Source organism: Danio aesculapii, chromosome 14, assembly GCF_903798145.1.
Source record: "Danio aesculapii chromosome 14, fDanAes4.1, whole genome shotgun sequence".
NCBI classification, from domain to species: Eukaryota; Metazoa; Chordata; class Actinopteri; order Cypriniformes; family Danionidae; genus Danio; species Danio aesculapii.
In genome coordinates, this window is record NC_079448.1 from 10,739,164 (window position 1) to 10,754,677 (window position 15,514).

At 34.2% G+C, this 15,514-nt stretch overlaps 2 protein-coding genes across 2 annotated transcripts; one reads left to right on the forward strand and one right to left on the reverse strand.

Annotated features, from left to right (window-relative positions):
* Positions 1-53: 53 nt before the first annotated feature.
* eif1ad (eukaryotic translation initiation factor 1A domain containing) lies at positions 54-6,345 on the forward strand. Its single transcript, XM_056472659.1, has 5 exons — positions 54-166; positions 3,557-3,674; positions 3,766-3,874; positions 4,655-4,763; positions 5,956-6,345. The coding sequence occupies exons 2-5, from the start codon at positions 3,588-3,590 to the stop codon at positions 6,167-6,169; spliced, it is 519 nt and encodes a 172-aa protein (XP_056328634.1). The 5' UTR covers positions 54-166; positions 3,557-3,587; the 3' UTR covers positions 6,170-6,345.
* A 2-nt stretch (positions 6,346-6,347) lies between these two features.
* si:dkey-160o24.3 (N-acetyllactosaminide beta-1,3-N-acetylglucosaminyltransferase 2) lies at positions 6,348-14,987 on the reverse strand. Its single transcript, XM_056472658.1, has 2 exons — positions 14,784-14,987; positions 6,348-8,750 (listed from the first exon to the last, which is right to left on the reverse strand). Exon 2 carries the CDS (start codon positions 8,743-8,745, stop codon positions 7,366-7,368), a length of 1,380 nt encoding a protein of 459 aa, XP_056328633.1. The 5' UTR covers positions 8,746-8,750; positions 14,784-14,987; the 3' UTR covers positions 6,348-7,365.
* Between the last annotated feature and the right edge of the window lie 527 nt (positions 14,988-15,514).

Below are 15,514 nucleotides of genomic sequence, written 5' to 3' on the forward strand. Positions count from 1 at the left end.
CAAAACTGTTGGCGTGGCTTCTATTATGTAGTTTCAGATTCGGTTGCCCCGTCTCTTTCAGCTTCACGCTTTAGTGAAGAACACTCCAGTAAGCGCTCGCAATATATCTCGATGCCATTAGTAAATAAACACAGCGTACATCCAGGGTTGAATATACATTTTCTAGGTAAGTGACTACTGAAAATCGTATATTTTCCAGTAAAAATAAACCCAGACATCGAAGGCTTTTATTTTATTTGTCCACAGACGCACACAACATGAAGGCCACATGTTCCTACAGCATGCTTTGATGTTGTGAACAGAATTATTACATGTTCGTGTCAGGTTACTTGCTTTTAGAATATATAATCCTGTCGCATTCTGTATTATAATATATATTTGGTCTAACATAGGTTCACTTTATATTATACAACATAGTGACTGACAAGAAGTGGTTTGTTCGTTGTGTGTTGATACGCATTGCTGTCATATAGTAAAAATGTGTTTATTCTTGACAGTCCACATGCCATTTTCCACATTAAACTTGTCAAACATGACAAGAATTGTCATTTAGTCATCGTTTAAAATGTAAATTGATAAAACCTCCGGTGTTATTACATTCATTACATACCACAACCATAGTTCAATAATCTATTTTATAAACTCTTAGAAATTTATTAGAAATTGTAAAATCATTCATAAATACCTCAGTTTTAGGGACATTCCAAAACGCTTAACGTGAAAAACGCTTAACGTGGCTTAATGTACCTAAACATTAACCAGAAAAACCCAAATTTCTGTCAGATTTGACTTGTAATTAACCCCAACTACTGTAAAAAGAATGACTCCTAATTCCATAGATAAAGTGAAAAACATCACGTTAAGCGTTTACTCCCCATTTATTATACTCCCCTCTATTATAATGAAAAAGCTTAAAGTGGCTTAATGTACCTTAACAACACGCGGGAAAAATCAAATTTCTATCAAATTTAGTATGAGCTCTAATTTTAGTGAGTGAAAATTTTCATGTTATGTGTTTTAAGTCCATTTTAAGGAAACGTGGCATAACGTACCTTAACACTGACCAGGGAAACCCAAAATTCTGTCAAACTTTACTTGTTATTAACACTAACTATTATTAAAAGAACGGGCCCTAATTCCATAGATAAAGTGAACAATATCACGTTAAGCGTTTTCTCCCCATTGAAGTTTAGAATAAGGAAAGGCTTAACATAACTTTTCAACAACCGAGGAAAACCAAATGTTAAAAAGGCTGTTCATAAAATCAAAGTTAGTCTTAATCACATGTAAAATTTGAAAGAAACTTGATTTTCCCCATTTGTTGTTGAGGTACATTAAGCCACGTTAAGCTGTTTCCTTATAATAGACTTCAATGGGGAGGAAACTCTTAATGTGATGTTTTTCACTTTATCTATGGAATTAGGATTCATTCTTGTTACAGTAGTTGGGGCTAATTACAAGAAAAATTTGACATAAATTGGGTTTCTCTGGTTTATGTTTAGGTACATTAAGCCACGTTAAGCTTTTTTCTCGTTAAGCATTTTAGAATGTCCCCAGTTTAACAAGTGAAATGGAAATGTATTTTTGAATCCATATATTTTTAAAAACAAAGAAAGTTGATACATTTTGTCACCAAACATATGGTCGTGTGACACTATATGCTTATTTTAAATCGGGCAATTCCATGGAAAAACTTTAATTAGTTGAAAGACCCCATATTGATGGGTTGTTGCTAGATCAGATACGGCTGCGGCCAGAAGCTAACGAGAATTATTTGTATTACTTATTAAATTTCCAATTAATTTTATTTTATTAACGCCTACCCCAACCCTAAACCCAACCGTCACAGTATTGTAAAAACAGAAGTTGTACCAAGTATTATTTATGTTATCTATTAAATTACCCAAATAAATTGGATTTATTAACGTCTATTCCTACCCTAACCCTAAATCCAACCATCACAGTACTGTAAAAATATTAATTATTGTAAGACAGTGTCATAAAAAATGCTGCTATATTGATGTGCATAACGCACGATACAGCTGCGGTTTAAAGTTAATGAGAATTATTTATATTATTTATTAAATTACCCATTAAATTGTATTTTATTAACATATACCTATACCCCAACCTTAATCCCAACTCTCACAATAATATAAAAATATTAATTATTGTTAAATGGTGTCACAAACATTATGCTTTATTGATGTATCTGCAGCTGTATCCCTTCTAGACTTTACCTCATGTTACTCATGTAAGCCCATGACTTGCACCTGTTAAGTTTGTGTCTCAGGATGTTTTACATATTTAACATTTTTGGAACCACTTTAAAATTGTTGCATTTTGTTGTACTTTGTGTGACACCCATATTTATTGAAAATGTTCCACAAGTCATAGAGGGAAAAAAATGATATAAAGTAAATAGCACTGCATAAATATGTGTCCAACAATGAAGATAAATCATTCTTATGCTATTTGGATATTATTAAGAGTTGTTTTTCTTAATTTTTGCCATCTCACCATTGGAAATTTGAACAGGACAGTTCAGTGAAAGTAAAAAAAAACATTAAAATAATTGATAAAGTTAATTTCTCCTTACATTTTCTCATACATCAAACTTTAAACTGCATGCACTACCTAAAAAATGTCTTGTCGTCGACCCCAGTTGTAAGAGCATCAAATAATAACTTGACTTCTAGTTGATCATTTGGAAAAGTGGCAGAAAGTAGATTTTTCTGATGAATCATTTGTTGAACTGCATCACAATCATCACAAATACTGCAGAAAACCTATTGGAACCCGCATGGACCCAAGATTCTCGCAGAAATCAGTCAAGTTTGCTGAAGAAAAAGTCATGGTTTGGGGTTACATTCAGTATGGGGCCGTGTGAGAGATCTGCAGAGTGGATGGCAACATCAACAGCCTGAGGTATCAAGACATTTAGGCTGCCCATTACATTACAAACCACAGCAGAGGGCGAATTCTTCAGCAGGATAGCACTCCTCATACTTCACCCTCCAAATCAAAGTTCCTGAAAGCAACGAAGGTAAAGGTGCTCCAGGAATGGCCAGCCCAGTCACCAGATTTGAACATTATTGAGCATGTCTGAGGTAAAATGAAGGAGGAAGCATTGAAGATGAATCCAAAGAATCTTGATGAACTCTGGGAGTCCTGCAAGAACCCTTTCTTTGCCATTCCAGATGACTTTATTTCTCCACTGCACCATGACTTTATATTCTATACTATACATTATTTCTGTTAAGTGACAAGACTATTGTCTAAGCAAAGTCAGACCTTACTGTCCCAATTAAATAATTAAAAAGTAAGGTATGATCATATTTTATTTTGGTAACATAAGCGTAATCTAGAGGCCTTTGCCTTTCATATAAGCCACTTCTGATACCAAATGATTAACTAAAAGTCAAGTTATTATTTGTTGTTCCTAAAACTTGGATGGGTGACAAGACTTTTGTCAGGTAGTGTACACTTTTTCTTTAAAAGTTTTACAAAATGCTTTTTACAAAAGCATTTTCTACCCATATGTGCTTTTTTTCAGGTGACAGATTTTTCAGAGGCATATATCCACCATGTCAAAGGCAACCAAACGCAAGCACGTAGTCAAAGAAGTTCTGGAGGATTATGTCACACCAACTGAAGACCAGCAGATCATGAGGGTACTTCAGGAGTTTTTGGGTACTGCAAAAGTGTTGTGAAACTCTTATTATACTATATATGTAATAATTGTGCACCTCTTTCACATCACAGGTCTTGGGAAGTAATGGCAATAACCTCCATGAGGCTGTGACTGGCAGTGGTGAGCGTTTTCTCCTCAGTATGCCTACTAAGTTCCGCAAGAACATCTGGATCAAACGAGGTATGTTTGTTTTACTTTTCACCGATAGGCAGCTATTAAAAAAAATTGGTGAACACTTCAAAAATGATCAGTTTCTTTACAATTTATAGTTGGAGTATTTTCAGTTTTTTTCAGTTTATCAGTTTATTCATTATATATTACAAAAATGCTTTGAATTCCCCCACAGTCCAAAGACATGTGCTATAGGTGAATTGAATAAGCTAAATTGGCCGTTGTGTATGAGTGTGTGTGTATGAAAGAGGGTTTCCCAGTGTTGGGTTGTGGCTGGAAGGGCATCCGCTGCGTAAAACATATGTTGGATAAGTTGGCGGTTCATTCTGTTGTAGCAACCCCAGATTAATAAAGGGACGAAGCCAAAAAAAAAAAAGAATGAATATTATAAAAATATGACATTTCTTACAAACGCAAAATAAGAAATGTTTTAATTTAGCACAGTTAAAAAAAAACTATAAAAAAAATGTATACATGTTCATATTCATTTTTGAATTAAAAATACCTATATTTTAAGTAGTTAATAGATCAATATCTGGTGGAATAACTCTGATTTTCAATTATAACACATTGAAACATTTGTTATTCTGAGTAACTTATATTTTCTGAAAAAAGTGTGCTCTGGAATATCAAATTCAATTTTAAATTTGGAAGATAAGTTGTCAACCATATATTAATAAGATATTTGAAGATTTTACTCAAACACATACACAAAAAAATCGTTTTAAATCTGTTTTTAAATTAAAATGTTTACATTTTTCCTCTATTTTACGTTTTTCTCTTTGTTAGGAGACTTTGTCATTGTTGATCCCATTAAAGAAGGAGGGAAGGTAAAAGGAGAAATTAGCTTCATACTTTACAGGGACCATATTCAGCACCTGAGGAAACTTGGTGTCTGGTAAGTTGTTGTGAATTGAAAATAATTTCATAATATAATTATTATATTATATAATTATAAATAATCTTTACAAATTGATGTAGGTCAGGATTAAAAGGGAGAAATTTAGTGATAAAAAAATGTTCAGCGGCGAAAATAAGTATTGAACACTTCACCATTTTTCTCTGAAAACTTATTTCTAAAGGTGCTGTTGATTTGAAATTTTCACTGGATTTTGGTAACAACCAAAGAAATGCATATATGCAAACAAAACGAATCAAATAAGTTTACTAATTAAGTTATGTGTGATAAAATGAAATGAAACAGGGAAATTGAACATGAAGAGTGTTGAACACATGAAGAAAGGGCGGTTTAGAAAGGCAGTGAAAGACAGCCTAGACAGCAGCTGAAATCTCTCAGTAGTTCTTCAGCAACCCTCTGCCCTTCGTCAATGTTAATTATAATTATCTGCTTCAGTCCAACATTTACATTAGCAGGATGATGAAGATTAAGCCAGGGTGGACATTTCAGCAAGACAATGATCCAAAACACAGCCAAGAAAACTCTCAAATGCTTTCAAAAAAATCAAGCTGTGGAATGGCCCAGCCAATCACCTGACCTGAATCCAATATGAAATACAAATTAAAGATCAGATTTGATAAACGAGACCCACAGAACCATCAAGATTTTTACACTCTGTTGAAGTCTGTGAAAAACTCACACCTGTGCTATTCATGTTACTTCATTCTCCATATGAGAGGCGTCTTTAAGCTGTCATCACCAAAAAAGCCTTTTATATAAAGTATTAAATGTGTTTCAGTAGTTCAGCATTTTACCATAAAGTATATGGTATGTCATTCAATTGTTCTTACACATAACTATTTTTTCAAAAAAAAAGTTATGTTTGTATTATTATTATTTATTACCAAACTCTGGTTCAATTCCATGTTAACAGCTCCTTTAGAAATATTATTTCCAGGAAAAAAATGACCTGTTCAATACTTAAAAAATTAAATGTATACATTTTTACCCTGTTTATATTTAATTCATTATTTATAATCTATTAGATAAAGGAACATATCATTTATATTTGATGCATCTTTGAGTCATAAATTGATACAACAGTTATTTTGATTATCATGTGCTCAAGAGATCTGTTTGAGAAAGCATAGCTGAAGTGCATTTAGAAACTTCATTTTCACAATGAACACAGGCCAGAAGGATTCCAGGAGGATCGCACATCCGGTGAGAGAAACGAAGGGACACCGAAAGAAAGACGTGAAGGAAAAGAAGAGGAGGAGGAGGGTGACAGCGAATCTGAGGATGATGACAGCGATCTGTTTGTGAACACCAATCGTGCTACTGTTCTTTACAGTGAGAGTGAGGAAGAAACAGATGAAGATGAGGAAAATAAAGGAAGAACATAAATCTACAAATGATACCACAACATGACCAAGAACAGCTTGCCGTGGTTAGAAACGTGGAAAAACCCCATTGATGCCTGATTCCAATTTAAAACGTTTGTTTCAGTAAAAAGGAAACTTGATTATGTATATGTATCATAATTATTGTAAATAAGGCGTGTAATAAATTCTCTTTCGTATGTTTGTTGTTGTGCCCTTCTTTTTATTCAAGTAAAATATTTAGCTTGTTTCGGCGTATTAAATTGACAGTAACACTTCAGCAATTAGCATGAAATAAATATTAACCTTTTTAAATGCATGTTATAGATAATGGGTGCCCAGATTCGGTCTTGGAGGGTCGGTGTCCAGCATAGTTTAGCTTCAACCCCAATCAGACCCACACAGGCCATCAAGTACTTACTATACTGCTAAAACTTTTGTTAAATTAGTAATTTTCTGCATTTTGTGATTTGTGTTTCTATTTTTTCCCACTTTTTAAAGTTTTTGAATTGCATTATTGGACCTCGATCTTTCTTTCAACAAATTTAACTTTGAAATGTTCAAAAAAGTGACTTTTCTTAACATTTTTAATAGTTTAAAGTGATATATTGTGTATTATGTTACATAAACCTTCTAATAAACTGTCAGCACACTTTCTGTAAAATCACTGACATTTCTCTATATATCATTTGTTATACAATAAATAATTTCAAACTACTAAAATGTCAATATCAAAAGTCGCCGGAGCCCAGATCAAGGTCACATAATGCAATTAACAACCTTAAATAAGCAAAAAACATACATTATGAATCACAAAATTCAGAAACCGTTAATTAAGAGGTATTTTTTTAGTGTATGCTTGGTAGAAATATCTTGGCAGGTGTGTTGTGGCAAGTTGTAGCTAAACTCTGCAGGACACCGACCCCCCTGGACCACCCCTGTTATAGATGAACGATTGTTGTGAACAATTCATCCATTTTTCATTTTTATTTACGTCAGTTTTTAATTAAAATGTAAAAAACCTTGAGTTTCTCTTCATGTCACAACATGAATGAAAAGCTCTGCCGCTACATTTGTTTTAACGGAACTTTAAAAAATAGTTCAAGACTCAAAATAACAAAAGTATATACAAAATATCATGAATTGCATAACACTAGTTTTCAAGTATTCAATATACGTCAAAACTTCCTTCAGGTAGGAAAAGTCAAAGTCTTCAGAACTCAGTCAGGTCTAGGTTTGACCCTGAGCGTTGCGTTTCTGCATTCGGGACTTGGAATCAGGGTTTCAAACCACAGTTTGAACATCTCAGCTGGGCTGCGCTTATGCACTAGAAGAATGGTATGATTAGCGCAGGGTTCTCTGGGCTCATCCTTGGGGAAGTCAAAGGTAAGGAATGCAGGATGGTGGACAGGGTAAACACCCAGTCTTCGAAGACACATGCCCAAGTAGACATCATCAATGGGGAACAGATGAACCCTTTGTGAAACCTCCAAGAGCCTATGGGCCAGAGAGCCAGAGTAAACCACCCCTCCTCCACCAGGGTATGAAGGGTACAGCCCTTTAAAAAAGCTCTCCGGGATGAAATACTTGGTGTTATTAGTGCGTATAGGTGCTGCATTGTGTATCACATCCCCAATGACAAATCGCTCCATCTTTTTGGATTCATCTGAGAAGCTTTCATTGGCCTCCACAGCCTGTAGATAGTCCAGAACAGCAGGTGTTCTCACAAACACATCATCATCACCTTTAAAGATGAATCGGGCATGTGGGCACCGCCTTGAGAACCACTCCCAGAACAGCACATCTTTCAGGGTGAGGTTAAAAAATGTGTCTGTGAACTCCCATTGGAGGATGTCACCATATTTCTGACTCTCTAATTGCAGTTTTTCTTCATGCTGCTCGCTTTTGGACTTCCCAAGAAGGAAGACCCTTCGAACAATCTTTAGCTGCCCATCCCGGGTCTTTATCCTTCCAGAACGTCCCCAAGTTTCTCTTATCGCTTCCCTGTTTTCAAAATTCGCAGTTTGAGTTTTTATTGCTAGAAGCAACGTCGGTGCCCATTTCTTTGCAAGTGGTCCATGATTGCAAACATCTAAAGGGTCTATGATTATGGCATAGTCTCTACAATGCATTGTGCTCACAAAGTTCTTCATCTGCGTAGGTAGAGTGAGGAAATCAGGCATCGTAATGTCAATGTTAGAATTTGGAGAACATCCATTCTCACTTTTGGATCTTTCAGAATTACTGGATGTTTCTATAGTTAGATGTGGACTTAGAATGGGGTTGCGCTGGCGATCCATCATGTACTGGATGATGTTCCATAGTGCGCCGCTTTCTAGCTCACTTCTCCAGAAAGAGTTTTCCGGATGTGGCGCCAGATCTTTGGAGCGTTTAAGACCACGGGCTATAAAGCGGTCTGGCAGTACAGGAAGAGAAGCAGTGGAGACATAGGTACCAGAGCCGGCATACCCACCGGTGTCACCGTGTTTCATGACATAGGACATGGCAATCATGACGTAGATGCAGACTGGAAGCAGCAGTATGCATGGTGAACAGAACAAGATGATCCGCCGGCGGTATCGACACAGACATAAAGCCATATAGCCTACAAGAAAAGAAAGATTTGAGGATCAACACAGGTGCTGCTAGTATTTCAGAAGATTTGTCAGACACCAACAAAATATCCCCATACCCAAGTGAAGTTTGATGCCATATTAAAGGATGAAAATGAGGCTGTGAGGTAGGGCTGGCCACAGTACTCGTATAGATTAGTTTCTTAACTAAATGGTTTGTTGCAATCGTTTTCCTCAAATGGTTTGAGTTGCCTTAACTTACTGAGTTTTACAGTACTCAGTTGGTTTGAGTTCTCTTTATTTATTGGGTTTTACTGTGCTCAAATAGCTTCTTTTACTCAAATGGATTAAGTTCCCAGTTCTCATTAGGATTAGTTCTTAAACTTTAGGTTTGTTGCTATCGGTCTCCTCAAATGGTTTAATTTACTCTAACTTTTTAGGTTTTACAATGTAGTCATGTGTTTATTAGTCACGCTACATCAATGAAAGTGGTTAAATCTGTTTATTTAGCAATTCGTTCATGTTGTCCCAACATAAATCGATTAAATTAACTTACTAATGCTATTAAGTTACTATTAATATTAAAACTTATAGTTTTGCAAATTTAAGTAGACAGAACATAAAACTATTAGGTTTACTAGTTCCTACTAAATAACTACTGAACCTCTCCCCCCACCAAAAAAACCTAAAAAAAATGTGTTGATTCAGCTTAATTTAAACAAGTAGTTTGAACAAGCAGCTAAATATAGGAGGGGAATAGCAATGTTTCTTCATGTGTATTCATGAGAGACAGCCATGCGGAACTCGAAATGCGGCATATACAGATAATAAATGTAGTCATGGTTCTGTTGTTAATTTAACATGTATAATGCGAAATTTGCATAGAATGTTTGTAATGAGTCAACAAACAAATTCATGTAAACTGTTCAAAATTAATTTTAATGCACATTTATCAGGCATGTGATCAACCGAGGATAAAAAAAAGACAAAAAAATAAAAATAAATTAAATATATAAATATTTATATACATTTATTTTTATATATTTATTATATTTGTTTGTTTTTAAATAATATAAATAACTCTTAAAAATTATAAATAATATTCTTTATTAAAAATATTTGATATTGGCCACATGATTTAAGTTTCATTTTTTGTTTTATCAGTTTAAATATTAAGCAGTTTAACAGTCACCTAAGTAATGTTTAATCGGTTAATAGCCTACTTTGTACCTCAGTGTTGGTACAGATCCACACTGTCACTAGATGGCGCCACTAACTCAGTTCTCTTGTGTCCACAGAATATAATTTACCCTGTATTTTAGTGGACTTTTTATTCCACGTGATAAATAAACTACTACCGATTTTAAAATCTTGTATATTATCAGTGGCTTCATCATACGTGCACATTATAGGACTACACTATATCATTATGTTATATATACAGTAACCTAGGTAGGTCTACAATTAAATTCCTGAAAGACGTCCGGAATGAAGCAGTTACTACTCCTTATTCACAATGATGAGCACTGAAGGGGAAAACCATCAGGTCGTCTGCTTTAATGATTTACTCTAATTACAGGGGTCGCACCATTGAACTCGGAAAAGAACAATAACCTCTTTTATGGAGAGGTAACCATTGACCTCCTTAGGAAAAGCAAATAGAGCACCTTTGGGATGTGGTGGAACGAGAGATTCGCATCATGGATGTGCAGCCAACAAATCTGCAGCAACTGCGTGATGCTATCATGTCAATATGGTCCAAAATCTTTGACGAATAGTTCCAGTACCTTGTTGAATCTATGCCACAAAGGATTGGAGCAGTTTTGAAAGCAAATCGGGGTCCAACCTGGTACTAGTAAGGTGTACCTAATAAAGTGGCCAGTGAGTGGACAGAATTTCCAAACATTTTCTCTGTTATTTTTTTTTCTGGAGAAAGTCTTATTTCTTTTAGTTTGGCTGGAATAAAATTATTTTGAAATACATTTTTAAGGTTAATATTATTACAGCCCTCTTTTATTGAAATAATTTTTTTCTATTGACTACAGAACAAACCACTGTTGTCGTCTGCATTAATGATTTACGTTAATTACAGGGGTCACCCCATTGAACTCGGAAAATATGGAAATCCGTATTTCACAGAATCACATCCCTGATTTATGCATCGTGTCATATCACTCTGCTCTTATTGTGATTGTTCTGGAGTAAAAGATGCCAATAAATGTTATAAAAATGTATGCAACAATAACCTCTTTGTTTATGGAGATGTAACCATTGACTTCCATAGGAAAAACAAATACCTTGGAGGTCAAGGGTTACAGGTTTCCAACATTTTCAGAATATCTTCTTTTGTGTTCAACTGAAGAAAGAAACTCAAACATGTAAAGGGTGAGTAAATGATGACAGATTTCAGTTTTGGGTGAAACTTTAAATTCTTCTGCTTTCAAATGTACAAATATGACCCATAATTTTGTCCTTAAAGATGTTTTTTCTAATATGAAAATCTCAAGATTTGATCTATTGAATACATGAAAAATTTTCTTATATTGAATACAAAATTATTCATTTGTTAGCAAGATTTGCTTCTTGCTTATTTTTATTACCATTTCTTCTCTTAAACTTTCAAATAATAAGACAATTGAATGTCATGATAACCTTTTTATGGATGTTACGGTCTATTTTATTAGATTTTACATTTGAAAACATTTACATTATGCATTATTATATGTTACATTAGCTTATTTCTTTGTTTATATACAGTTGGTCAGAATTATTAACCCCCCTTTGAATTCTGTTTCTTTTTTAATTATTTCCCAAATTATGTTTAACAGAGGAAGGAAATTTTTACAGTATGTCTGATAATATTATTTCTTCTGGAGAAAGTCTTATTTGTTTTATTTCGGCTAGAATAAAAGCAGTTTTAAATTTTTTAAGAACCATTTTAAGGTAAAAAAAAATATTAGCCCTTTTAAGCTATATATATATATATATATATATATATATATATATATATATATATATATATATATATTTTTTTTTTTTTTTTTTTTTTTTTCGACAGAACAAACCATCTTTATACAATAATTGTCTAATTCCCCAAACCTGCCTAGTTAACCTAATTAACCTAGTTAAGCCTTAAAAATGTCACTTTAAGCTGTGTAGAAATGTCTTGAAAAATATCTAGTAAAATATTATTTACTGTCATCTTGGCAAAGATAAAAGAAATGAGTTATTAAAACTATTATGTTTAGAAATGTGTTAAGAAAATCTTCTCTCCATTAAACAGAAATTGGACAAAAATAAACAGGGGGGCTTATAATTCAGGGGGGCTAATAATTCTGACTTCAACTATGTAATATGTTTGGCAATAATAAAAGTATCAAATAGAAATAATTCAATATATATAATATTTTTATATAAATATAGAAACTTTAAAGTCTTCACATTAGCTTGCATTGTTTAAAGGCTATAAATAAACACAGCTAAATGCATTCAATTGTTTTGAAGAGATTTAAAAAGAGATTTCTGTCTTTTTTTTACTCAGCTGAACAACTGATATATTGTCAAACAACAGTATTGGACAGGCTGTACATCTGGGGCCCGTTTCAGAAAGGAGGGTAAGTGAAAACTCAGAGTATTTTAACCCTGAAATGAGAGAAACTCTGGGTTTTCCGTTTCAAAATGGCAGGTTTGTCAAACTCAAGAAAGCAGGGTCAAGTCAAGCCTGTTTCTGAAAGAGAGGTAACTTTAACTCAGAGTTAGTTACTGTGGTAACTTTGTGAACCTAACCTGGTCAGGAGCAGGTTTTATTCTCTAAACTCTGAGTTTCTGTCGGTCTCCTCCGATTTTTTTAAAGACAAATCGGTATTTCTCGTCTTAGCCTTACATTTCCATATTTTACTTAAATATTTAAAACTTTAAATGTAAAATTAAGCATTAACTTGAGCAGCTATGTATTCCCACGCTAACTGTCTCTGTTTCACTGCTGCAGTGGTGTTGCTTTTTTAAATATATGGTCATATTTGCTATAACTTTGCATGAGCACATCAAGTTCAGCTGGAGAAAGAAAAGCTGATCTCTTTTTTTAAGATGTTGCCATAGTCACTCCTAATATCTGCGCTCTATTGATAATGCCTTTTTATAGTGGCGGTCTGTGCGCTTAACTCTGAGTTGGTCTACTCAAAGTTGATTGACCCAACTCAGATCAGCTATTCTTAAACTGAAACTCAGTTTTTAATCTTTCAGTAAATCAAATCAGAGTTCAAGTTTAAACTCAGAGTTGGTTGAACCTCCTTACTGAAACAAGCCCCAGTTCTTTACAGCCTCGTTTTCATACATGTAAATATTAATATTGCACACCACTCTGACCAAGGTCCACCAAAATTGCAAAGTTAACCTATATTATCAGTAATGTGAAAACATAATAAACTGATATGAAACTTAAGACAGTAGCACATTTTCAAAGTGTTTTTAATGATTAGATTTACAAGTCTACACTGTTGTGTTTACATTAACTTATGGTTTTACACTCAGATATAAAGGTAAGAGATGTCTCTGGGGTGGTACCTTTTTAGATGGTACATATTTGTATTAAAAGGGTGATTGCTGGTACCTCAAAGGTACATATTAGTACCTAAAAAGTTTGAATGTTTATATACACTTACCAGCCACAATATTAGGTACCTGTCCTACAGCTTGTTAATGCAAATTTCTAATCACCCAATCACATGGCAGCAACTCAATGCATTAAGGCATGTAGACATGGATAAGACGATCTGCTGCTGATCAGAAAAACGTTGCCTGGTCTGATGATTCTTGATTTCTGCTGCAACATTTGGATGGTAGGGTCAGAATTTGGCGTCAACAACATGAAAGCATGGATCCATCCTGCCTTGTATCAATGGTTCTGGCTGGAAATGGTGGTGTAATGGTGTGAGGGATATTTTCTTGGCAAACTTTGGGCCCATTAGTACCAATTGAGCATCGTGTCAACGACACAGCCTACATGAGTATTGTTGCTGACCATGTTCATCCCTTTATGACCACAGTGTACCCATCTTCTAATGGCTACTTCCAGTGGGTAAACACGCCATGTCATAAAGCGCGAATCATCTCAGGAACTGGTTTCTTGATCATGACAATGAGTTTACTGTACTTAAATGGCCTCCACAGTCACCAGAACCCAATCCAATAGAGCACCCTTGGGATGTGGTGGAACAGGAGATTCACATTATGGATGTGCTGCTGATAAATCACGTGAATATGGACCAAAATCACTGAGGAATATTTCAAGTACCTTGTTAAATCTATGCCACAAAGAAGGACTAAGGCAGTTCTGAAGGCAAAAGAGGATCCAACCGGTACTAAGATGTACCCAATAAAGTGGCCGGTGAGTGTATATATATATATATATATATATATATATATATTATGCCATAAAAAATAAAATACACAATTTTAAGCTAATTTAAAGCTGTAATAAAGTTGAAGACAAAATTATTAGTCCTCCTGTGAAATGTTAATGAATTTTTTCTGTTAACAACAGAACAAACCACTTTTGTCCAGATTTGCCTAATTAACCGAACTTGCCTAGTTAACCTACTTTTACCCAGATAAGCATTTAAATTGCAATTTAAGCTGATAATTATTATGTACTGTCATTATAATAAATTAGTTATTATTCTGTTGATACGTGTATTATGTTGAAAAAAAGTACTTGGGAAATATCTGAAGAATAATCTTGCCTCTAACTGTATGCTATATTACAATGTTAGCATATAAAAAACATTTTATGTTTTACAGTAAATGTATTTTCCTTTACATGTATTTTAAAATCAGTAAAATATACTATAATTTTTTAGTACTTTTTTATATCGTAAACTGTTTCTATTATGAAAACTCTTGAAGATGTAGCAAAAACATATTTAATTTAAATCTAGGCGAGACTGCAGTATGATACCTCACATTCTCTATTACAAAAGACGAAAAGGTACTAAAATACAACAGATATCTTTGTGGCTAATTTACAAATAGCTACTAAAATAAAAAACAAAAATCTTAAGACTTACCGCGTTTTTGTCGAGGTGTTTTAAGGTGAATTGCGCGTCACTCACACCATAATACAGATCTTGTACAGTAAACAAACAGATAAATAAGACATGGGATTTGCAAAAACGGTAACCAAACAAATCAACAAATGAAATCCAGTCTGTAATATTCCCGCTGGTCAGTGGCACGTGTCATTAAAAGTGCGTGAATTGACATCTGTGAAACTCAGGTGTGTGTGTCTGTGCTTGTGTGTGTGCAGCCACGCCCACGATACTCACCTCAATGTAGCAGATGAATTACAGGAAGGAGACCGGCGCAAGGTGTCACACTTTTCACTGCAGTCAAAATGTCTCAGGGCAGTTTTCTTTGTAAAAGTTTAACCTTGTATAGACGCAAACCAAACCAGTTTGTGACTTAAATACGTCGACGATAGACTCTAATTTAGGCTAATAGAATGTAGCCTATATTTGTAGCCAATAAGCGACATTAGCGAGCGTTTTCATTTAGAGTAGCCTATATTATAAGTAAATGTTTTTAAAAAAGCGTCTTCTGGAAGAATTTTACAAGGTTTATCATTTGACTAAACTGGAAAATCTTAAATGACCTTTTATTAGTAGCTATTGTTGTCATCTTTATATGTTTGAAATCTATCTATCTATCTATCTATCTATCTATCTATCTATCTATCTATCTATCTATCTATCTATCTATCTATCTGTCTATCTGTCTGTCTGTGTCTATCTACATTCAA

Bases quoted from the DNA above. Each gene is read 5' to 3' on its own strand.
- eif1ad (XM_056472659.1), top strand. From the start codon at position 3,588: ATGTCAAAGGCAACCAAACGCAAGCACGTAGTCAAAGAAGTTCTGGAG. The intron at 3,675-3,765 runs GTACTTCAGGAG...TTCACATCACAG, and splicing joins AAGACCAGCAGATCATGAGG to GTCTTGGGAAGTAATGGCAA. The intron at 4,764-5,955 runs GTAAGTTGTTGT...CAATGAACACAG, and splicing joins CTGAGGAAACTTGGTGTCTG to GCCAGAAGGATTCCAGGAGG.
- si:dkey-160o24.3 (XM_056472658.1), bottom strand. From the start codon at position 8,745: ATGGCTTTATGTCTGTGTCGATACCGCCGGCGGATCATCTTGTTCTGT.